Genomic DNA, 25306 nt, shown 5'->3' on the forward strand with positions numbered 1-25306 from the left:
TGTCATCATGGAGTTCCCACCTCCATGAACTCCTCTAATTCTAATGATCTCCCAAAGAGGCTATCTCCAGACACCAGTAATATGAATTTGAAGATAAATTTTCTAATACATAAACTTTGGGGGGAACTTTCATTATGTAAGTGCAAATTAGTGTGAATAAGTTCATACTGGTACAAGTAGCACCCAAATTAGAAACAGAACATTATCACATTCCACTAGCTGCTTCCCATAAGTTCCCTTCCAGTCTCTATACATCCTGCTTCCTAGTGACCACTGCCTACCGTGTGCATATTGCTTGACATGCTTTGCTGTTTCTCTGATATAAATGGAAACATCTGTATGTACTCTCATGCCTGCCTCCTTTGGCTCAGCATTATGTTTATGGGATTCTTACATATTGTGGTATAGTTCTAGGTTGTAGGTTGTGTATTCTCAGTGCTAGTGTTGTGTATTCTCTATCCATTCTACAGTGGATGGACATTTGGGTAATTTCTGGTTTGGGGTTTTTGGGGGGCTTGGTTTTGTTGATGTTGGGATCTTTTTTGTTTGTTTGTTTGTTTGTTTTTGGTACTGGGTATTGAACCCAGGGGGCTTTACCATTGATCTATATCCCCAGCTCTTTTTATTTTTTGAGACAGGGCCTCCCTAGACGGTTGAGGTAGGCCTTGAACTTGCAATCCTCATGCTTCAGCCTCTGAAGTCGCTGGGATTACTAGGGTTTGCCACTGTGCCCAGCACAATTCTGGGTTATTGGTGCTTGCCACGACCTGTACTGTGGTTAACTCAGAAACCAGGTGAGGGATGATGGGGGATTAGAAAGGACAAAGAGACAAGCAGAAAGAAAGCTGAGACCAGGTGGATCATTACACCATGATGGAGAGGTAATGACACAGAACCAGCTCAACACATTTATTTATAGGTTTTAAGTTCACAGGATCAAGATTGAAGTTCTGGGAAACCAATTATAATTTTCTTTTTTGTACTCATAATTCTCTACCTGTGGCAGCTGGTGTCCAAATTCAGGGTCAAGACTTGAGTCCTGTAGCAATCATGGAAACCCCTTTGAATGGGGTGTCACCATAGCAACTGGGCAGTCTCACTCCTGCCTTTTCACCAAGAGTTCCCAGCAGAGGCACCCTCCTGTCGCTGGACAGTTGAGAGACCACAATTCACATCACCGCTCCTGACAGGTGCTGCTATGGACATTCCAATGTATGTCTGTTGGTGAACAGATTGTAGCCAGATTTTGATGTGCTGCTTTGAAACTTGGACAGCTGAACCCACGCCAGGAAATTTCCTTTGGGATTGCTGCACCAATGGAAAAATCATTCATTGTGGCAACTGGGTTCTGTTTCTACAAATCCAACAACCCCTCCCCCTACCCCAGCTTGGGAAGTGGGGAAGGTAAATGAAGGAGAGGGGCTGTCTATAAGTTATAAGGAAAAAAATCCTCCAATGCTGGTCTAGACCCTACTTCATTTTCCTTTCAGTTACTTCCGTTTCTTTTCTAGGTGCATCTGATGGTAAGCTCGGCTATACCGGTTTTTGTTTTGTTTTCTTTTGTTTTCTCTGACTCAGAGATTCCAGCTCTCCTTGTGTTTTTCTTACTAAATAGCCATGATCTTTCATCACAGCAGAAACTTACACCTTTTGTTCTAAGAACCTAAAACATGGGGAGGGTTTGACAAGTGTTTGCAGGATTTCTTTCTCAGAAGCCATGTTTCTGTCTTTGAATTGTTTGGCTCCAGGCCCAATTTCTCTTGCTTTGCCCACAGAGCAGGTTATTTCTATTTGCTCATGAAATGTTTTCATGATTGAAGACCAACCCCAAAGGCTTTCCTCCTCAATGTTCTTCTCACCTACAAATCTGTTTAAGAAACTAACTAATTTTGTGTTTGAGAAATTATTCTCTCTCCATCCCTCCTTCCTTCTTTCTTTCTTTTCCTTTGCTTTCCCCTCCCTCCTTTCTTTCTTTTTATAAATTGACAAATTGTGGCTGTATATAACTATGGGGCACAAAGTGATATTATGAATCTTTAATACAGTGTGGAATGACCAAGCCAATCAATCATCCACGACTTCAAACATTTGACACCTTCTATGACAAGAACATTTGGGATCTACCTTCTCCCAATGGCACTGAAATGTTGAGTACCTANAAAAAAAAAAAAAAAAAAAAAAAAAAAGAAGAAGAAACAGCCTAAATAATAAAAAAAAAAAAACACACAGAGCACATCTGCTACAGACATTGGTGAGGTCTTGAAGTATTTTAAGCAAGATTATTAAATTAAAAAGAATGTTTTAGTAGATAATGCAAGAGAGAAGGAAAAAAGACCTATCTAACACATAATAACATTTTTCAGATTTATGCAGTAATCCACAATCAAGTCGTAGCAAACTGACAGAGAAGGGCAAGTCCAAGGTACAAAACTGATAAACTCATCCAATTTTGACTAGGTATCTTAGTAAAGATCGAATTGCTTGTGAGTGACAGAAAATCCAAAATAATTATCTTAAACAAAGGATGTTTACCTTTCTCGCAAATAAAAGAAATCCAGAGAAGTCCACATGGGGAGCTCATGATCCCCAGAGATGGAGCTATTTGTAGCTCCTGCCTCCTTTGATCTTGCTGCCTCACCATCCTCAGTAGATGGCTCCAATCTCATGATATAACATGTCACTTAGAGGTCTAACCATCAAGTCTACATTCCAGATAACAGAACAGGGAAAGACTCCGCCCACCCCCTACACTTAAAGATCCTTTTAAAGACACTTTCTAGAAGTCATCATTGACAACTGCAATTATGTACCATGGGTCAGAACTTTGCATAAATACGAAGAAGGCTGGGAAAGGTAGCATTTTCCTAGGCAGCAATATGTCCAGTTAAATATGGATAATTTTACTAAAAGATGAAAAGAAATGGGCAGCAAACAGATATATAACTTGTAGAGGAAAGAAGAAAGGTATATTATTAAAGAGTGTGTGCAGGCATTGCATTAGCTAGTAGAGTTTCATACCCCCAGAATTATTCTTTCCCAAACACATCTCTGCTTCTGGCCCATTCCTTGATTCCTGCTGTGTTTACCTGCCCAATCCCCATTCCTCATGCTCTATCCTACCATTTTCCCTACTACAACCCTTCTCACTCTTCAATCCCAGCTCAAATGCTATATCATCCATGAAGTTATTCCTGACCCTCTTCAAAAGGACAGAAGTTGATCCTCTAGGGTTTCCTGTAGAGTGTTCCACAGGCCTTTGCTTTCATCTTAACACCAACCTGTCTTATGGCATTGGTATAGTTGGGTACAAGTAGAAGAGGCTTCCCCAATTCTTCTCTAGGTAGTAAAGTGCAGAAGAATGCACTTAATATCTATAAGATCTGCAAATTATATTGAAGTTTAAAGAAAGGAAAGGACTATGTGGGAGAGGGTGGGGAATGTGAAGACTATATACCTTTTAAGGGAAGTGTCAATGAACCAAATGAAATTTCCTGTAAATGCATTTCCAAATATGATCTCGCCTAATGTTGCAATCCCTTTTCAGAAGCCTAATTTGGTATGACCTGCTGTGCTGGAGAAACATTTGTTATTTCTCACTTCTCAGTTCTTCCTAAAAGAAATATTAAAATTATGAAAATAGACAAAACGAAAGCTAATAGCAATACCAACACTAGTTAACATGTAACATACACTCATTCACATTCATAATCTCATTTCATCTTTCGACAACCCCACAAGGCACAGGTACCTCAATTATCTTGAGGGGATGGAGGGATCAGCTAATTTTTCCAGGTGAGCAGCAAGGTTAGAACACTTCCTGTTCATACAGATCAGTAAATATGTGTATTATTTTTCATAAAACTTTATATAGATTTTTTTGTGGGGAGCACTGGGAATTGAACTCAGGGGCATTCAACCACTGAGCCACATCCCAGCCCTATTTCATACTTTATTTAGAGACAGGGTCTCACTGAATTGCTTAGCACCTTGCTTTTTGCTGAGGGTGACTTTGAACTCACGATTTTCCTGCCTTGGCTTCCCAAGCCACTGGGAATACAGGCCAGATTGTCTTTTTTCATCCTTTAACTCTGCTTTGGTAGAGAGGCTCTGACACAACACTTATTTTATGAACATAATGGAAATCCTCGTTTTTAAAATAATTTTCAATCCTACAATGGCCATAAAAAACACTCTGATTATTTGTGAATTGCTCTTATTGTACACTCCACTTTTGAGAACCAGAAATACCTTAAAAAATAATTCCCATTGTATAACTATCTTTTGATAAACCTATTAATGAGTTGAGGAATTCATCTGGAGTTATCTGTGGGTATCTTTTCTTGAACACAAGTAGCATAAATCCTGTAGGTTCCTGGTAATCAATAATGGAAGATGATAATATTGCCATTTATTTCATTAAAACAATCTATTCTTTTTCTATACTAGCTAAGAAAAGTAATTTGACCGTATGTTATTTTATTAAATTAATTCTACTATATGATATTTGTTGTTCTAGATTTGGTAACTTCAAAAAATGTTTGCAAATGTTGATCGTGTCATACAGTCTTAGGGCCTATGACATTAGGACCTGTTAGAGTCTGTAAACAAGTCAAAATAACACCTAGCATTTTGCCAGGGGAATGTTAAAGTTCGTAAACAAGTCTGGATGGTGCCTGGCAAAATGTCAGAGGGAGTGGTTTGAGAAGTAACAAAACCGAGCCATTAGGTGTAGAGATTCCTGATTGGTTGACTGATGTATCTAGTTTATGCTAATTAGATAAGCTGTGTGGAATGTATAAATACTGCTCCTGTCCTGCAATAAACGGCTCCTACTCCTGGTGTATCAACGTACACAAGTTATTCGTCACCCTCCGCTTATTTTGCCCAGCCAGCCGGGCTGCGGCAAGGACCTATGTACGTTTGAGGAACTGGATTTTATAATTTGGAATGTTTTTGTTTTATTTTGCTTTCCTTCGGCTTGCAGGGGCCTGCACAAAGATACCCAGATGCTTGGCATCTTTTTTCTGTTGCTGGAGCCAAACCTAATTGTTAGACCACTTTGATAGAGAATTGGATTGTCCCAGCATGCTCAATCCCACAACTCTCCCTGACACTTCAATTTTCTCTTCTATGGAACTCTTTCACCTCTATACCTAACTATGTTCTGGTTTCTCTTGCCCCCTCCCCTCCAAGTAAAAAACACTTTCTCAATGCTGCCTTCCTCTCTTGCTACCCCTTTTGATTTCCCTTCTTACACTGGCTGAGCATCTCGACAGTGACTAATGCTCTCCTTCCCTTTTTCTCTTCCAATGCTAAAGCCAGGACTCTAGAGCTTCACTTTCAATCAAACCACAAAAGTACATAAAACCACTATCTTCCCCACCCCGACACCACTGCCAAAGCCAAAAGAGAATTTTCACTCCTTATTTTGATGGCCTTCTGCCTTGCCTTTGACATCGCTGGCTGGCTCTTTCTAGTTTATTTCACAAGGATCTCTTCCACTAGTTCTTTTAAAAATTTACTCTCTGGTATTCTCCCAGCTTCTAACTTGTTTTTACTGCTGTTCTCATGACACATTCTCCTTAGGTTGCGTTTACCCACTGTCATAATGCCACCCACCACATTATAGCGCCTGACATTTCCCCAGAGGTATACATCTATATCTATCTTATACCTTCCCAGAGCTGTAGATTTAAATATATCAAGTGAAAGGAGGTATCTGCTTTGACTTCCGTAGGTTCTCAAACTCAGCATCTTCCCTTTAAATCTATTCTCTCTTAGAGTCTACTATCTTTGGTGAATGATTCCAGCAACTGATGCCAGAAACCTGAGTTTTCTTAGGTTCCTCTCCATCTGAGAACCCACTTAACCTCTCAGTATTCATTCCGTTCACTTCTTCCTCTCCATCTTTACTTATTACCTACATCAGGTCCCCTCCATCTTCTGTCTGAACTATTGTAGTAGTTTCCTAACTTCTCTGTTTAAGACCACATCTTCATTCTCTGAATACTGTCAGTGCTCTTTGTAATATAAAGCTGACCATGCATGTCACCCCCTTGCTTAAAAGTCTTCAATGTGTATTCAGGATTAAAGGCTCAGCTGTTTTAAAGTTCTCTGAAATCGGTTCTCTTCCAACTATGCCCAGTTCCACCCCTGAGGCTGCGCCTTTAAAGGCAAGGCATTCTTCACCCTCTCTGGGAAGAACCCCAGAGTTGATCAAAATGTCCCAGATTGCACTCCCATTGTTACCGGTGCATGTTTCTATCAGTGAATTTTAGAATTGCAGTTTCTAAAACAGGAATGTTGGCTTACTCTCACTACTACTGCTAATTCTCACTAACACTGCCATTGTTTTAGATCTCCAGGACTTGGAAGTGTGCACAATAAGCCCTAAAGTGTACGAAAATGAGTTTACTTTGATTAGGTTGCCAACATGGCAGGGCGGCAAACAGCAACAATGTCACCGCTAGTGGTAACAAAAGAAAAAGGTGAACTCGTGCCTCCCCGTCGGGGAATCGAACCCCGGTCTCCCGCGTGACAGGCGGGGATACTCACCACTATACTAACGAGGAGCCGCACAGGAGAAAGCCTTCTGATAGGCATTTTATCTGTACCCCGCCCTGCTCTCACTACTATTGCTAATAAGAATGATATTCACTTGTTGTCATTGCAGTTTCCACTGAAGTTGAATGAAACTAAAATGGAAGTGCTCTCTCCGTCTCTCTGATCCATTTATTTCCCCAGCGCACCGTCCCTTTACCGCCCCGCGCTCCAGAAGCCCCCAATCCCCAGCACCACCCCTGACAAGCACGCTCCCAGGCAGCCTCGCGCAAGGCTGCTCGCGCTGCACCATGGGACCTGTAGTTCCGTCCCGCCACCTCTCGCGCTCCTCTGACTTGTAGGGACTCCGTTTCCCGGTGCGCCCCGCGAGTCCCTCTCCTCCTCACCTCCCTCCAGTTCTGGCTCTCAGTCGAAGTCCGGCCGCTGAGTGTCTGAGTTCGTTCCGGCGTACGGCGGATCTCTTAGAGCCATGCCTGAAGTCGTGGATACCTGTTCTTTGGCCTCTCCGGCCTCAGTCTGCCAGACCAAGCACCTGCACCTGCGCTGCAGCGTCGATTTCACTCGCCGGGTGCTGACCGGGACCGCTGCGCTCACCGTCCAGTCTCAGGAGGACAACCTGCGCAGCCTGGTACGGGGGCTTCTGTGCAGTTTCCACCTCTCCCCGCCACCCTCTTCTCGTCCCCTAGCCCCTCATCGCGCTTGGCTTCGGGATCTCGGTTCCCCTCACTGCGGCAGCCCCCCAGCCCCGCGCCCGGGTCTGCTCCTCCTCTCTCCCCCACTCTCAGTCCCCTCTTCCACCCCGCTCTGCATCCATCCCGCCTAGGATGAAGCGTCCCTCCCGCCGCCCCTCCTCAAGACCCTTTCCTCGGTCGCCCGCGCACGTCCTAGCGCCCCATCCGCGCCTTTCTTCCGTCCCATCTTCGCAGCAGTCCCCCCTTTCCCCATCGCCCTGTCTCCCAGCGCTACCCGCCGCCCCCGTGGCCTCCCGTTTCCTCTGGCCCACTGTCCAGAACTCCCTCCTCAGGCCCTGGACTTCTCTCAGCCCCCAGAGCACCTTCCTCGTCCCGCTGTAGTGCAACAATTTATTCCTAGACCTCCCCACTGTGGACTTTGTTTATCATTCCCAGTCCTCATCCCTTTTNCTAAGGACGACTCAATACAATCAATTAATAGTTGGTTCCAAGGAGCAAGTAATGACTGCATTTCTTAGAAAAATATATGCTTCTATAAGCTTTTTAACCATTTAAATAAAAATATGTTGATTAATAAAATATTATTCAATGATTTTTATCTGGACCATTTAACCTTTATTCAATGTTCTTTCTCATAATGCCTGATGAAGAACATTTAGAAATAAGAGAGACATGGAAAGCCTGCCCACATTCTGTCTCCTAATCAAGGCCGGATGGTACACAGTGTATTTTGCAGGGCAGTATGTTTGTATCTACTGAAGCAAAGCAGTAAGATAAGATATTGAGGAGGGAAATTAGCGTCAAACAATTAAACAAAATTGCAAATATAGATAAGAATGGATACTTTTTTGTGTCTCTTTTTACTACTTGTATAATCTTTGAGTTTATTAATATGAATTAATAAAGCACTGAACTTTCTTATTCTTCTGTATTGATATGTAATCACCAAAAGTACTTTAAGTAAGAAAGAAAAAGTATTATAAGCAAGAAGATAACTATTTCCGTGTAGATTGCACTTTGGTCTCTTGAGTACCATGCTATATTTTATTGCAGCTTTGCCCTAGCAGGGCTGAAGTTAAGTCCTGTTTCAATGCAGTCTCTCCTTTTATAAAAAGAAAGTGATTCTTGCTAGCTCATTGCTGTTTAACATGCCCTTGCACTGCCCTCTCTTTTGTAAAAATCAAAAATGTTTTACCTCTGTTTCATGAGTAAGTGAGAATCAGTAGGCTTAAACTTGGAAAACTTTGGAAAGAATATACCAATCTAAAAACTTGCCCATTGGTTTTACATTTCCATATCTAGAGTAAAATAAGATTTTTAAATGATGATTTCTGGCCAGCATGCATGTTTAGTAAATTAGCTGGAATTATATTAATGTTAACTTTTGTATGAGGAAGGTATTTGTAGTACACAGTAACATCTGTATATAATTGTTTGCATATTTATGAGACCAAGATCTTGGTCTTATTTATTTTATTCATTTGAAGTGAGCTTGTTTCTTTCTTCCACAAGATTAGGTACTCTTAAATGTAGGGATTATGTTTCAGATCTCTTTATATTTTAAATTTTTAGCATAGCGACCTGGAAACTAGAGGACATCCAGAAGTTTGGCTAATGGATAAATTCAGTTAGAAAACAATGCCTGAACTTAAAATGGGATGCACTGATAATAGTGCTAAGTATCTTGAAGGTGAGAAGGCATCAAACTGCACCACCACCCACAGCAGAGACCCAGTACCAGTGCTGGGTGAAGAGACATGATATCATGTCTTCTTTTCCATCCCATTCTTGCAGTCTGTGATGCCTCCAAAATGAACTAATTTCCAGCTTTCTAATATCCTTTTCAAGTTTTGTTTTATTTACACTGAAGTTTGGCATTCAATATTTATGATGACTTTCAAACATTTGTTTCTTTCATTGAATTTTTCAATATCATTTAGGTGTCCTTTCAGTTGATGGCTCAAATAGGTTCAAAATCATAAGTAAGTGTTAGAATCCAGGAATTGAACATAGTTCTTTCTGACTGCAAAGTCCCTGGTCCTCACTAATATATGGCTGAGCTGGAGCTCATATCAAGGTGATTTTGGTTTGGTTTGGTTTTGGGTTGGTTTTAACACATAAGCCTGTAGGGGTTTTTTGCATCACTGCAGACTGTAGATAACAAGGAGAAAATATACATACTTCATAATGAAACAAAAGGATTTCTTGTTTCAGATTCTGATTTGTGCCAGAAAGAATCTGAGACTACTTAAAATAACACAGTATTATAAGACTAAAAATAATTAAGAACTTTGGAGGAAGAGAAAAATGAAGATAGTAGAAATAAGACACATAGTATAAAACCCTTCACACATAAGAAGGGGTGGATTACAAAGTTGACATGGAACTTCCCAGCATCCTAGGCAAAAAGGAAATCAGTTATATATTACAATAACTGTCCAACTGGTCAAAAGTATAATCCTGTTGTGGTGTTTGAAGAGGACACTGAGATATAGTAAGGTATATTCTCAATAACTACCTGCCGTAGTAGGGTTGTTTTTTATAACTATATATGGGCATCTTGGCCTTGCACATAGTTGGTATTCAAGTACTAATTGTTGAAGAATACAAATTCTAACATCTACTATGTCTTTTCTTTTGTTTTTCTTATTATCGTTTTTTTGGCCAACTTTAAATTTTTTTTTTTTTAGTTGTAGTTGGACACAATACCTTTATTTTATTTATTTATTTTATGTGATGCTGAGGATTGAACCCAGTGCCTCGCACATGCTAGGCAAGCACTCTACTACTGAGCCACAACTCCAGCCTGTGACCAATTTTTAATGACACTTATCAGAGAAGTTTGAAGGGGAATTTCTTACATAATTTGGAAATAAATATTGAGCCTTAGCAGTTGAGATACACAGCTTAAAAATTGCATTTTCTATTTTCTTTTGCTCTACAACTTAATTAACATCTACTATTTTTCAGGCACTGTACTGAGCCTTGAGAATGGAAATCTAAGTAACATTATCTGTCTATTTAAGCACCTGTAGTCTAGGGGAGAACAAATCATTATGATGCAATAAAGCAAGTATTATGGCAGAGTGTAGGCCCAACTACTATAACATGCATTGGGGATATGAAAAAGATTTCACAAAAAATAGTCTTGGAATAACCAACTCTTCTGCTTCTAAACAGATTTGAGAAATTTAAGCAATACAGAAAATAGAATGTGCTTCAATGGGAAATGACTCAGTTAATTTGTCTTTATGGTTATAAGGGATGAATAAGATGGGTTGTTATGAACATAGATAATCAAATATCCTAAAATAAATGAGATGCTCAGAAATATGTACTAGAATATGAAGAGTAAAGGAGTAACTATTATTTTTGAGATATAAACCATATATTTTGAATATGCTAGTGTAGCCAGTTCTAGTTAGGGTGACACTTGAGGTACCCCCAAAAGAAAGTAACCTGAAAGAAATAATTGCCCATTAGGAGGAAAACAGATGATGCTCATAACAAATTTGGCTGCTCAGGAAGGAAAGCTAGAAGAAAATTAAACAGGTGGTAATCAAATTCAGTGATTCCCCTTATGATTTTTTTTTTTGAGCTGGTCACCCATGGTTAACTAAAATTTTTAAGAGAAAGGTGGCTAGGAAGTGACTGTTTCTCAGTGTTCTAACTTCCAGTACTTTTCCAGGCCAGATATCAGGAGGAAAAAAAGATGACAGAAGTAGAGAGATGAGGTAGATGGGAGTTCCAACAGTCCAGGTCTGACTTAGGATGGTGGTAGGAGAGGAAAAAAATGTGAAGACAGTATGAAAACAAACAAACAAACAAAAAAAAAACCTTCGTATTGGCTATGTGAGATTGGGAATTGAGATTGATTATGTATTGAGATTTTCAAATTTTAGCTGACTTAAGGAATTGCATTGAAGGAATCAAATAAATCAGAAGAGAAAACTGATTTAGGGGATATAATGGTTTGATTTTTTTGGAAGCCTGTTGAATATAAGATGGTATGTCCCATGGAAATGTTAGGTAGGCAACGACAGATGTACAGCTGACATCACGCCCGGGATACAACTCTGGAAGTAGACTGGTCACCATATGTATTACAGAGATATTAATTAAAGATGTGGACATGAGTAAGAAGCAGAGAATGAAGAAAATGAAAGGGCCAAGACTGGAACATTGAGGCCTACCTGTATTTGAAAGATAGAACAGGACAACAGAAGCATTAGACAAGAAGAAGAACCATTTATGTGTAAAGGTAGAGAAGCTAAGAAAGGGGTTTCAGCCAGGTGTCATGGTCCACAAGAGCTATGAGTAGACAAAAGGTCAAGGTCATTGGATAGAAAAAAAAAAAATCTGTGGACCAGGGAAAATCCCCTATCAGTATCATAGGAGCTAGAAACCAAACTGAGAAGGAAGTATGGTTGATGAGAAATTGAAAGTGAAGCCATAGATTGATTGTCCTTCTTTAGAAAGGAATGAGGGGAAGTAGAGAGTTACTAGGTAGAAGGATCAAGTGAAGTTTTAAAAATAATATGAGAGGCTTGTTCAGGTTGTTTGGAAATAGTTTGGTGATACAAGAAGGTTGAAGATTTCGGAACAAGAGATGACTTGAAAGATAATGAAATTGTTTGGTTTCTGGGACTCAGGGATGAAAACTACTCAAGACACTTGCTACCATTCCTTTCTGCCCCCAGCAGTTGTTAATTGGCAGTGGCAAGAGTGGTGGTCTTCTAATCCTCTACAGGGTCATTTGGTCAGAGTTGCCTTATAAAGTTGAGCTTTTACTAAAAAAACAACCCAGTGGGATTGTTTTATCTGTTTATCTGCCTAGTGAGTGCCAAGGAAATGAAGTACTTAAGGAGTAAACTATTAGATATGAAAGTACACATAGGATTTGGACTATATGAATTCTAAAAAGAAATGTATGGTAAGATAATATGGAGTCAGGATGAAAGAAACTTTAAGTTATAGGAGGTTTTTTTTTTTTTATAACAGTTTTCAGTAGACAAATTAAAGGCATTTTAATTTGGATTGATTTTACTTAGAGCCTAAAATTTGTGTGACTATCCTAGAATTGCCTAACAATATATATGCAAACCTTAGAACCAACCCAAAAGATTTTAGGAAGTTTAGGTTCCCAAGAGATAAGCCTTATACTAACTCTTTACTCCTATAATTTCTATAATTTCACTCTATATTTTGCTCTCTATAAGCAACTAGTTTTATAATCAATTATAGTTAACATGTATCTAGAGCTAGTTTCTTCTGATGTTTAATACTAATTTGATTGTAGGTTTTGGATACAAAAGATCTTACAATAGAAAAAGTGGTGATCAATGGACAAGAAGTCAAATACACTCTTGGAGAAAGACAAAGTTACAAAGGATCGCCGATGGAAATCTCTCTTCCTATTGCCCTGAGCAAGTATGAGTGCTGTCCTTTTTCTTTTATAGCCAAATAATAGCAAAAATGTATTTTAAGAAAAATTAGACATTTTTCCTTTTTTTGTGTTTGTTTATGTATGTAGTAATTGGCATACTATTCCTACTGATCTGTTCAGATAAAAGTTTTAAAATGAAAGTTGTATGTTCTTAAAATTCTAAAGAAATTTATTGCACAAAACACTCAAGAATGGGACTTTGGGAACTGTGACTTCTTTATCTCCTCATCTGGAGTAACCATGGGACATGCCATCCAGAGGAGGTGTTTCAGGATAGCCTGGTGGGAACAGCACATTCCACCCTAGGCCACCTGCTGTTATTAATGGAATAATAATAATGATGCCAAACATAGAAGTGTTAACTGTGTACAGTCTTAGGATAAGTGCTTTAGGTGTATTCTTTAATCCTTACAGTAATCCCGTATAGTATGATCTGCACTACAGATGAGAAAGGGAATCTCAGAGATCAAAGTAATTTAGTCAAGGATGACAGCTGGAATTGTCATATAAGGAATCTATCTCAACCCTGGATACATTGGAGAGGGGAATAGAGGTAAAAACTATTGGCCTAGAGCAAGGTTGAGCTATCCCCACCTTCCAGTGGCCAATGAGAAATTGAAAGTGGCAGCCATAGATTGCCCTTTTCTGGCCTTCTCTTCTCCTTTAAGAAAGAGAAAGGAGATGCTCAGCATAGCTTGTGAAGATGTCAGTAACCCCATTCTGCAGATGAGGAAACTTTGGTGTAAAGAAGTCACATAATTTGCCCAAGTTTACAGCACTAGTACGTGGTAGAGTCAGGATTCAAACCTAAGACTGAGCATTATTAGTACTTCCAAAACTAGTAGGGGGAAGGACTAGTTCTTATTTTCTCTAGCCTATTGTAGACTGATGCTTTTGTAGGATGCAGTAAATATGAATTAGTAGGAAGAAATAATGAAAAAGATTTTATTATTAGATTCAGCAAATAAAAATTACACTACGACACTACAGCGGGTGGGGTATAGCTCAGTGGAAAAACACTTGCCTAGCACATATGAGGTACTGGGTTCAATCCTCAGCATCACATAAACACACAAACACAAAATTTGGGACAAACCTTTACAAAAAACGAAATAGGAGACTACAAGTTTCTAAACACTTCCTCTTTCTTTCTTGACTTTATGTGTTTGCAGATCAGTAGCAGTTTGCAAATCAGACTGCTCTGTATTGGGCCCTGGTACTCACCACTGTGATAGTTGAAGTTCCAAAATTATTTCTGCCACTCCCCACTGTTTCAAAGACTGAATGGTATCACAGATGCAAAGTATGTGACACACTGTGAGGCACTGAACTAATACATCTTCATTAGCACAGTAGAATATAAAGAACTCACAGGGTGGCTTTCTGGTAGGAAAGCAAACTTACGTAAGGTGTAACATTCCTAGAACTCACTCTCAATCAGTAACAAAAACTCATACAATGTTATTTATGTTATTAATTTGTAAGTAATATTATAGTTAGATGGAATTATACTCTGCTAATGTGTTGATTTGTTTCATACAGAAATCAAGAGGTTGTCATAGAAATTTCTTTTGAGACATCTCCAAAATCATCTGCTCTTCAGTGGCTCACTCCTGAACAAACCTCTGGAAAGGAACACCCTTATCTCTTTAGTCAATGCCAGGTAAAAACATTCCCAGCTCAAGCAGTTTAATGAAGCAAGGTGAACAGTGGTCTTATTCATATATGGGCCTTTTGTAACATATTGTTTAAATTTATTTTGTTATAAAAACAATATACTAATTTATGTCTCTTGCTATTAATTCATGTATTATTTTTTAAAATAAGTGTCCTTTAATTTGGAAACTATCTACATTGGAGTATTTAGATCTTATTTATATTTACGTTCCTAGCTCCTAGCATAGAACTTGCCATAGAGTGGGAATTCAATAAATGGTCATAAAATACAAGGAAAAAATTAGTAAAACAAAAGTAATAAGTACAGTACTGGTTATGAAAAATGCTAACAGTAAAAGTGAAAGATCAAATGCCTAACCCTCTCTGGACATTATTGTCTGGAGGCAAAACATTAAGTTTGGAGTACAGCTTTTCAGATTTTCCTTATACATTTACAGATAAATATATTATACAAATATATTAAATGTACTTTTAAAATGATATGATTTAAGTACTTCTGTTTTCCATTTTAAAAGTAAAAACAGATAAGCTGGGTACAGTGGCACATACCTGTAATCCCAGTAGCTCAGGAGGCTGAGACAGGAGGATCATAAGTTCGAGGCCAGTCTCAGCAACTTAGTGAGACCCTGCCTCAAAATAAGAAAATACAAAGTATTAGGGATGTAGCTCAGTGATGAAGTACCCTGGGTTTAAGCCCTAGTTACCCCCACTTCCAGTTAAAAAACACATACACAAAGGACAAATAACGATACAATTAGAGATAATCTGTCACAAGGATAATAAGTATCAATCTGTCTTCTGAAAGACAAAAGATCTAATTTTGCTAATAATCAAATAACTAATGATTAAATTTAAAGGAAGTCACTTATTAAAACTACCGAATCTTCAGGCATTGTGTTAGGTACTTTGCATATTTAATCATCTTATTCTTGTGTGATAGATATCATGTTAGCCTCAAATTTGAATCAAAGTATATAAATATTGAAACATGATTTAGATATATTTACTTTGCAGGGCTACTTAAAATATCTTTTTAATCTAAGAAACCTATTCTGCAATCTGGAAGAGATACAATGTTCTAGGCAAGAGTGTTCTCTCTCTCTTCCTCCCTGTTTTTTTTTTTTTTTTTTTTTTTTTTTTGGCAGTAACAGGGATTGACAATCCCTAAATCACCACTGAGGCTGGCCTTGAACTTTTGATACTCCCACCTCAGCCTCCTGAGTCCCTGGGATTACAGGCTTGTGCCACCATTCCTAGTTTTATCTCTTCATAATACCTGATTTTCAGCCAGTATTTCTCATAGAATATCTGTAAGGTAAAAGCAAGAAATGTAATGTTTGGGCGCTGGGGTTGTAGCTCAGTGGTAGAGCACTTGCCTAGCACATTGAGGCGCTGGCTTTGATCCTCAGCACCACATAAAAAACAAACAAAATAAAAGTTTAAAAAATCGTAGATTTATTTAAAAAAAGAAATGTAATATTTATGGGTAACTAGAATGCATATTTTAAATATATTTTTTCTTATTGGCTGCAATGTTTGAAACATAAAAATGAGATTTCAGCTAAGTTAAAGAATTGCAGTTGGCAAGAAACATGTAGATGTAATTTTGTTTAAAGAATTTGCTTACAGTTGTTCTCCCTGCATATTTGCCTGGGTTTACTCCTATCCTATGAAATACTTATAAAAACCCCTTTGGATTGCCAAGTCACCTATCTGCAATCCATAAGGAACTCTAGAGATATGATCTTGGAGCCTTGTTTTACAAGAGAGGACCAAGTGGGTCTTCTAGTCCTTCTTAATTCCTCTTTAGGTCATCTGGAAGCTCATGTCTTTGGGAAATCTTCTAGATCTGGTGAGAAGGACCGGAGTCTATGGGTTTTAAGAAGTCAAGGATTTTTAACAGCTTCACAGAGGAGTGTTAGTTTTCCTTTAAGCTCAGTAGACTGTCTCATTGAAGCTGGGGTTCTTTTGCTTCTCGGAGATAGATACAGATTTATTTGAAAATATGCTAGCTTATGAAATTGTAGGTTCTCTGGCCTTTTTTCTTGATAGAATCAATATTTATGAAAGATTAATGTGGAAGCAGAGAAACACTTTACAAAATATCAGAATGAATATGTCTACATGGTATTCAGAAATATCATTTATTCTCTCCCTTCTTTTTGTTTCTTGGTTTACTTTCAAAATGTGCTATAAGATGAAATGTCAAGGTTTTAGTATCATATTTTGATGTTTTCTTTAAAACACTGGCATTTCATTAGATGTTAATAACTAACCAGAGAAAAATGGGTTTCATGTTAAAGTAAGTGTGGAAAATCAGGTTTCTTTCTTTCTTTTTTAAAAATATGTTTTAGTTGTTGATGTACCTTTATTATTTATTATTTATATGTGGTGCTGAGGATCAAACCCAGTGCCTCACACATGCTAGGCAAGTGCTCTGCCACTGAGCCACAACCCCAGCCCCAGGTTTCTTTCTTTCCTCTCTGCTCCTCTCTTTTTTCCTATTGTTGGGGATGGAACCCAGGGTAAATGCTAGTCAGGGCTCTACCACTGAGCCACAGCCCCACTCCGGGCAGTTCTCTTTTTCTATAGGTATTTCTGGAGCCTTCAGGAGGCCAATGTTCCTAGTAACTTTCTGAGACAGGAATGTGATGTGCTTGTGATTTTCAAATTTATTTTGTTATGGAGCCTTTTTTCTCCAGGTTCCTCAGAACTTCTCACTGGGCACTGCTACTATACAGTACAGTTGGAAACACTGCTTACTAGTTGGCTTCATATATCAACTGAAATATGAGGATTAATCCTAAATTAAATGGGAAAATCTGATTTTTTTTTAACCCACAGGTCTATTTTTGCTACTTTAAGAAATCCCAATATATGAGAGACTTGATTTTGTTTTTGAACAGAATATTTCTAAGAACAATGCTGTAATTTTGATGATTTCTTAATGACTCAGTTTATGAGAAAGGGAAATAACTATTTCTTTTCCTTCCCCTCCTAGGCTATCCACTGCAGAGCAATTCTTCCTTGCCAGGACACTCCTTCTGTGAAATTAACCTACACTGCAGAGGTAAACATCACAGTTGTTAACCAATTAAATGATAGGTAAATGTGGTCTAAGTGATAAGGATGATAATTAAATTTTTTTGCACTAAAAATATTTTATTTAATAAATTCTACTTAAAATATGACAAGATTCATTCTGAACCTCTGTTTTATAAGTGGTTTTAAACATTGTGACAAAAAAAGAATGGATATCATTATCATTTTACAAAAGGAGTTCAGAATTCTGTATCTATAAACAAGAATTGAGGACCTTTATTTAACTTTTAAAAATTGACATTTGCACAATTAAAGTTTCTATAAATGCATTCTATAGCCATGTAAACATCTGTCTAGATTTCCTAATATTATGGACTTTTCTCAATACATTTCCAATGTATTCCTTTTGTAGGTACTGCTAATCTTTTGGAGAAAAAGTAGACTACGGTTGATAACACCATCTCAGAGACTAGAGCTGCTTAGGCCAAGCACAGAATTTATGGGGCTTCTTGATTCCCAGATCATCCTACAACCAAACCACACCTACTATAGTGCTATAGAATGTAATACTTGGAGGCAAAGAACCATAGGTTCTGGACTCTCCTTCACTGTATGGCCTTAAGCAAGTCTTAGGACCTCACAACCTCAATTGTCTCATGTCTGTAACATATGTCTATCTAAACAAAGGGAGGAGATGAAACAAAGTTAGTTCCTGAATGCTGGTTGTTATAGTATTGGTTCAAGTACTCCAAATTCTGTGCCTGCCTCTATAAAAGTTTGGGGTCTCAAGTCATAAAAAAAGAAGGGACAATCAGGCATGTGCTGGAATGTATGCTTGCTAGATCATAAATATCCAGGGGATGGTCCTTTATTCTGACATTTATTAGAAATTAAATTTTCAGAATTGCGGAGCTAGGATACACACTTAAGTGACCTCACAGTTATTCCATAAGGATATTTTCCAGAGAAAATTTATTCCACAGTTTTTGGTAATAAATTTTAGTTTCTCACAGTTTCTACCCATAAAAGTTCTATTTATAACCCCAAGTATATATTTTAGATAAAAAGTTGTTTAAAGTTATTCTCTGTCATACAATGAGTCACACATTTGGCTTGGAGATATGGAGGGGAGCAGAGCTGGTGACTACCATAGCCAGGCATGGTGCTGGGCTCCTCATTTCTATATGTATTTCCTGCAGCAAACCTGTGAAGTTTTACCCATATTTGATGGGGAAGTTTAGGCTCAGGGAGATTTTTTGCAAACTACCCACAGTTAGTAGATGACAGAGCTTGGATTTGAATCTAGTTTCCATTGAAATTGTGCTTTTAATATGCAGAGATGAATGGATAGGTATTTCATATTTGTTTTTGGTGAAGCCAATTTTAAGTATTGCTCATACTAATATGTACTTACTTTTGAGCTCATAGCCCATTTAATATATGTATAGTCAAAAAAGGGGGAAAAGATTATTTTATGTTATGTAGTCTGATACATAGGCCCTTTTATTTATGACTAGAAGTGACTCTTTTTCTTGATTAGGTGTCTGTCCCTAAAGAACTGGTGGCACTTATGAGTGCAATTCGTGATGGAGAAGCACCTGACCCAGAAGACCCAAGCAGGAAAATATACAGATTCAGCCAAAAAGTAAGATCATAGTATCTAGATTTTGTTTTAGTTAATAGTGAACTACAAATAGCTTTTACCTACCCAGAGAGCAAAAGAACTCTTGAAATACTTCAAAAGTTTAAAGAACAGCTTTTCTTTTGGTTTTTATTTTTCTTTTGTGCTTTTATAGGAGTTTGTTCCACTTAGAGAGGGTATTACACTGAAGAAAGTGTTATACTGAAGAAAGAGGTTGCCAGATAGTATAGCAGGGATGCCCTGATTCCATTTTCCCTCAATCTAGTCAGTGACAAGCTTTCTGTTCTTTTAAGTAGTTGTATGTTTGCCTGCCGTGGAACCACTGTGTGATCTTATGGCTGTTTAGGGTGTTTACAAATGGAAGAGCTATGTTACCATCTTGTAAGTTAAAATTCCTAGGTAGCTGGTGATTGGACTTGTATCTTTGACTTTTAACGAATAGAATGTGCATGCATTGTGTATGTATATGTGTACATGCATGTGTCTTTTAATAACTGATCCACCAATGGACAGTTTTGTTCCAGATCTAGCTTCTGGGGTTTCTAAGCTCCCACAATTTTCAATTTCACTCATTGCTGATTTAAAATATGGAGAAATTTTTTAAATTAAAAATATGAGAGGCTGCAGTTGTGGCTCAGTGGTAGAGCACTTGCCTACCATGTGTGAGGCACTGGGTTCAATCCTCAGGACCACATAAAAATAAATAAATAAATAAAATAAAAAAGTATGTGTCCATCTACAACCAATAAATAAACAAATAGAATGATGTTTTAAAAATCAAGGAAAAAAACATAATGAAAAAGCACAGTTGCTTTCTTATATGTTACTTTTTGGAGAAATGTTTCAAAGTACCTTTTTAGGCTATGTGAAAACATGATTTTCACATGTCAGAAGTTTCCTTTCTTGGAATAAAAGGGAAATAGATGTTTTGAAATGTTTTGCATCACAATTTTGAGTTATTTGACCCCTTAAAAAGGAGAACTATTTGAGAAGTACAAAAGGAAATTTGAAAGAGAATTTACTTAATTTGAAATATGAATTGTCTGACCCTGTATTGTTTTTAAAAACACTAATCCAAGCATGTGGTTTGTGTTTGCCCCCTTTAGGTTCCGATACCCTGCTACCTGATTGCTTTAGTTGTTGGAGCATTAGAAAGCAGGTGAGCTTTTGAACAAATTTTGAGGTTTATGGGCATCTTAAACCTCTATTAGGATTAACACTCATTTGTGTGTCTCTCTAGATATCATGCTAACAGCTCTAGAAAAATTCAAATCTAATTGTAAAATATTTGACCACAAATAAATTTTCAACTAAAAAATCTTTACTACTTGCCCCTTAGATTTTCCAGGTATTATAGAATAAGCATGCTCTTACCTTTGGTTTGACATCTACATTCTAATGTAAGTTGGAATGAGTCACTCATGATCTTCATTTCCTCATTCTAATTATGAATTTTATAATTATAAAATCTGCCTCTTCTACCTTGTGTAGGGTGGTTATATGAAATAAACAAGATAAAATACATTAAGGCACTTGGAAACTCTGAATAGTACAGAAATATAAGATATTTTGTTAAAAATTTTACCAGTAGCTGGAGTTTTCTAATAGCTGAAGTGCCCTTCCTTCTTAATTTTTTGTGCTTTCTTATTTCTAAACAATTGAAAATTAGAATGTTTACAGTAGTCATAATCTTTAAATTGCTAGAAGCGTGGACATGATAGAGAACTCAGGCAGACAAATTAGGTCTTATCTCCAGTAGTTATTAGCTATATCCTGGGGCAACTCACTGCCTCTTTAAGTTTCCTTTTTTTTTTTTTTTTCACCTGGAAAACAGAAATAATACATGCTTCAAAGAATTTTTGTAAGAATTAACAGACCTAACATATGTAAAACTCCTGGCCTATAGGAGGCACTTAGTAAATGATAATTTTAGTAATTGTCCAGGCACTTGCCCTTTACAAGCTCTTACTATGTGCTAACTTTAGTGCATTCCTTTATCTCATTGCTTCCTCAGTTCTATGGAGTAGATATGATTTATTTGTTTCTGTTTTACCAAGAAGAAACTGGTGCTCAGTGAGTTTTAGTAATACAGCTTGGAATTGTCAGAGCCAAGGCTCAAACCTAGCTGCATCTAGACCTGTACTGTCCAGTAACCAGTTACACTGCATATGTGATGTTATTGGGCATTTGGAATGCAACTCATCCAAACTGAGATGTGCTTTAGGTATAAATATTTGCTAGGTTTCTAAAGCCGTTTAAAAACGTAAACTATTGTGTTAATTTTTGTATCAATTGCATGTTAGAATGATAATATGTTGGATTAAAAAATGTTATTAAGATTAATTTGTTTCTTTTGCTTTAAAAAAAAAAGTGGTTACTAGGCAATTTCAAATTACACTTGTGGCTTGCATTTGTGACTCTTACTGAATTTTATAGGGCTTAGCACTGGTTACCATTGATGCTACACACTCAGTGTAGTTGTCAGACTAATAGCCTTGGCCTTACCTGAGAGTTGGTTAGAAGTTCTTAAGCCCTGTCCCAAACCTACTAAATCTAAATTTATATTTAACAACTGTCCCAGATAATTTGTATGCACCTTAAAGCTTAAGAAGCCCTGTTCCAGAGACTCCTTCTAGGACAGAATGCCAAGGCATAATCTTGTTTGAGGTATAGTATCAAAATTTTTAAGACAAAATTTAAATGAAAAAGATTTTTATTTCTAGCGCTATATATGCGATACATTTGTTTCTTCTTCATTGTCTTTTAAAAAAATATCTATGTTTTTAGTTGTAGTTGAACACAATACCTTTATTTTATTTATTTTTATGTGGTGTTGAGGATTGAACCCAGGCCTCACATATGCTAGGCGAGTGCTCTACCACTGAGCTACAATCCCAGCTCTTTGTTGTCTTTATTGTAAATATATTTTAACCTTTTGTAAGTGTGCCGTTCAGTGGTGTTAAATATATTCACATTGTTGTGAAAGGAATCTCTAGAACTTCTTCATCTTGCAAAACCAAAACTCTGTATCCATTAAATAGTTCTTCCCCTCCACTCCCTATAGCCCTTGGTAACCACCAGTATATTTTCTGTTCCTATGAATTTGACTCCTTTAGATACTTCATGTAAGTACAATCAGAATATTTATCTTTTTGTGACCAGTTTATTTCATTAAGTGTAACATCCTCAGGGTTCATCCATGTTGTACCTGTTCAATTTATTTCTTATATAAAAGTGGTCAACTTGTAAGTGCACAACAATATATTTCTTTTTCTTGTTCTGGAATAATCTTTTTTGAGCTACAAGTGGGTTTCTATGGTTGTGATTGAAAGAGGAAACTAGATCTCTAGAAATCTTACCAGAGTCAGTAAGCTAACCTTTAAGGGCACTTCATGTCTTGGTTTTCCTTTGACTCAGACAGGCTTCCATAGAAAGCTGCATGGGTAATAGCAAGCTTGTATCTCAGGCCATTTACACTCATATCTTCCCATTTACACTCATCTCTTCAATCCACTCCCACTTAATAAATGTCTGTGTACAAAATTTTAAGTCCTTCCATAACCAGATAAATAATTTGCCTTGAATTTCTTTTTTCATGAAACTTTTTAATTTTACAGGCAAATTGGCCCAAGAACTTTGGTATGGTCTGAGAAAGAGCAAGTGGAAAAATCTGCTTATGAATTTTCTGAGGTTGGTCATATTGAAGATTTTGAATGTGACATGATGGTTTTAAGTAATATGGTAAAAGAACAAAGAATGTCTTATTTTATGTGAATTTACAGTTGCTACATTCTTTTTATTACTTTCATTTAAAATAATCTTCATTAACTCAGAAACTTCATAGAAAATAACATATGCTTTTAAAAAATTACTTTGGTAATAATTAAGACATACAAATGTGTATGCATTAATTTTTCAGACTGAATCTATGCTTAAGATTGCAGAAGATCTGGGAGGACCATATGTATGGGGGCAGTATGACCTATTGGTGCTGCCCCCATCCTTCCCTTACGGTGGCATGGAGAACCCTTGCCTTACTTTTGTAACTCCTACTCTACTGGTAAGTGTAAATATTTCTTGTTTGAAATTGAGATTTCCTTAAAATAAACCTAAATAGGAAGAACCTTAGATTCTTAGTAATACTTTAAAAAATATTTTTCCATATTTATAGAACTCTTGTTTCTTTTTTTTTTTTAATATTTTTTTTTAGTTGTGGTTGGACACAATATCTTTATTTTATTTATGTGGTGCTGAGGATCGAATCCAGGGCCTTGCATGTGCTAGGCGAGTGCTCTACTGCTGAGCCACAACCCACCCCCCTTGTTTCTTTTTTTTTTTTATTGCCCATTTTTGTTATCCAGTTTCACTTTTGAAAGAAAATGGTTTGGCCATGTAAGAAACAAGAATATTATGTTCAGGGTATTTGGATGTTGGGGGTGGGGATGCTATATAACAACAATCCATTGATGACTTATGTATCCAGATGAAGAAATGACACCATTTACAGTTGACACAAAGGTAATAGTAAAACAAAACAGAAGCTAAGTCACTATGTATAGGAAAGGATCAGGCCCAGAGCCTCTTACTGTATTCTATATGCCTTGTAAGCTACTTTGAATCCTTCTACTTTGAACCAAATGAGTAATAGAGTAGCAGCTAAGTAAAAATGAAATGTACCACAGGACACAAAGAATCCTATAAGCTATTCTGAAATATATTGTGGGTGATAAGGAGAAAAGGAACATGATGGGTAAATAAAAGCAAATGTACAAAACGGAAGTAGGAAAAATTCCTGGAAGTCAGTTAGAAACCAGTATACTGGCCCTCTGGATTTATTTTTTTCCTTCAATGTTTGTCTCTTTTGAACTCTTTTGAAATGCCATAGTGGAAACAGAATGGGCTATCAATGCCAGTATACTAGATGTAGAGGTAGGCAGTCTTTAAAATGTTGTCTGTCATTTGATTACTGATATTAAGATATTTTCTCTCTCTTTGTAGGCAGGTGACAAGTCACTCTCCAATGTAAGTCAAAATTTCCAATTATGGACTTTTCCTCGAGAAGTTTTAAGCAATTGACTATAAAATTTGCATGGTATTATAATATTTAACCTGGTTATGAAAGAAAACTTGGGGATTCTCCTCATGAGACATTGTTATACTAACAATTAGATTTAACAGACCTAAGAAAACTTAATTCACATGAAATATTTTCAATGAGTGATGTATTCATTTAATTTAATACTTTTTTTCTTTTTTGTTTTCCAGTTATTTTAGTTACACTATACTTTTTTGGTCTCTAGATAAATCACTTTTTTTTTTTCTTTTTTTCTTTCTTGACCTGAGTAATTCCCTGGTGGGGGAGTGTGTGTGTGTGTGCGTGTGTGTGTGTGTGTGTGATACTGGGGATTAAATCCAGGGCTTTGCACATGCTAGGTGACCACTCTACCACAAAGTTATATCCCCAGACCCTGAATATATTTTTAAAAGAATTGAGTAATGTGGGGTTAAAATAACAAGTGTGTTTAAATAATGGCTTGTTTCAGATTAAGGCAATCAATTTTACTACTGATCAATACTGTTTCCTTTAGGTTATTGCACATGAAATATCTCATAGCTGGACAGGAAATCTAGTGACTAACAAAACTTGGGATCACTTTTGGTAAGACTTTTAAAATTTACTTTTCTTTATTCTTGTTATTGATTGCTTTCTTTCCCTGTCTACCTACCAAGACTCTGAATTGTCTTCTACATTCTCTTGTTTTTTTTCATCACTTTGATCACTTTATCAGACAGGGATTTTTTTGTTTTAATTCTGTATCATTTGTCATGGTTTTAGAAAATAGTCCAGCTGTTCCGTTTGTGCTTGTTATTAAGTTCTAGAACGTTGTAATACATGGACATGTAAAACCAGAACTATGGCTTAATTTTCCCTGTTGCCATCTGATTGGCTGAACTCCCTGTTGCTGGGTTGACTGCTTGGGAACCACACTGGCAGTTTGCTTGGACTGCAATGAGTAATAGAGTAGCAGCTAAGTAAAAATGAAATGTACCACAGGACACAAAGAATCCTATAAGCTATTCTGAAATATATTGTGGGTGATAAGGAGAAAAGGAACATAGGAAAGCCAAAAATAAAGTGCTTTTTTTTCTTTAATTTTTTAAATTGATGCATTAGAATTATACATAATAGTGGTGTTCATTTTTTTATTAGAGCTTTATAGTTACACGTAGTAGTTGGTTTCATCC

The 25306-nt window shown here is 37.1% G+C and overlaps 1 protein-coding gene and 1 non-coding gene across 4 annotated transcripts in view; one reads left to right on the top strand and one right to left on the bottom strand.

Moving 5' to 3' along the window:
- Positions 1–6500: 6500 nt before the first annotated feature.
- On the bottom strand, positions 6501–6572 carry Trnad-guc. The gene has a single exon. It is a non-coding gene; the product is annotated as a tRNA-Asp (tRNA).
- A 357-nt stretch (positions 6573–6929) lies between these two features.
- Positions 6930–25306, top strand: part of LOC107139997 (leukotriene A-4 hydrolase) — a 61318-nt gene continuing 42941 nt past the window's right edge. For 2 of the 3 annotated variants that reach the window (XM_015482912.2, XM_048803655.1), the window contains exons 1-10: positions 6935–7189; positions 12553–12683; positions 14242–14362; positions 17378–17446; positions 18959–19063; positions 20167–20219; positions 22678–22750; positions 22980–23120; positions 24059–24082; positions 24649–24719. In XM_015482912.2, coding sequence (XP_015338398.1) covers positions 7031–7189; positions 12553–12683; positions 14242–14362; positions 17378–17446; positions 18959–19063; positions 20167–20219; positions 22678–22750; positions 22980–23120; positions 24059–24082; positions 24649–24719 — 947 coding nt within the window. In that variant the 5' untranslated portion in view covers positions 6935–7030. Of the gene's footprint in view, positions 7190–12552; positions 12684–14241; positions 14363–17377; positions 17447–18958; positions 19064–20166; positions 20220–22677; positions 22751–22979; positions 23121–24058; positions 24083–24648; positions 24720–25306 lie in introns of all 3 variants that reach the window. The other variant, XM_048803637.1, reaches the window with a different exon arrangement.

Source organism: Marmota marmota, unplaced genomic scaffold (genome assembly GCF_001458135.2).
Source record: "Marmota marmota marmota unplaced genomic scaffold, marMar, whole genome shotgun sequence".
NCBI classification, from domain to species: domain Eukaryota; kingdom Metazoa; phylum Chordata; class Mammalia; order Rodentia; family Sciuridae; genus Marmota; species Marmota marmota.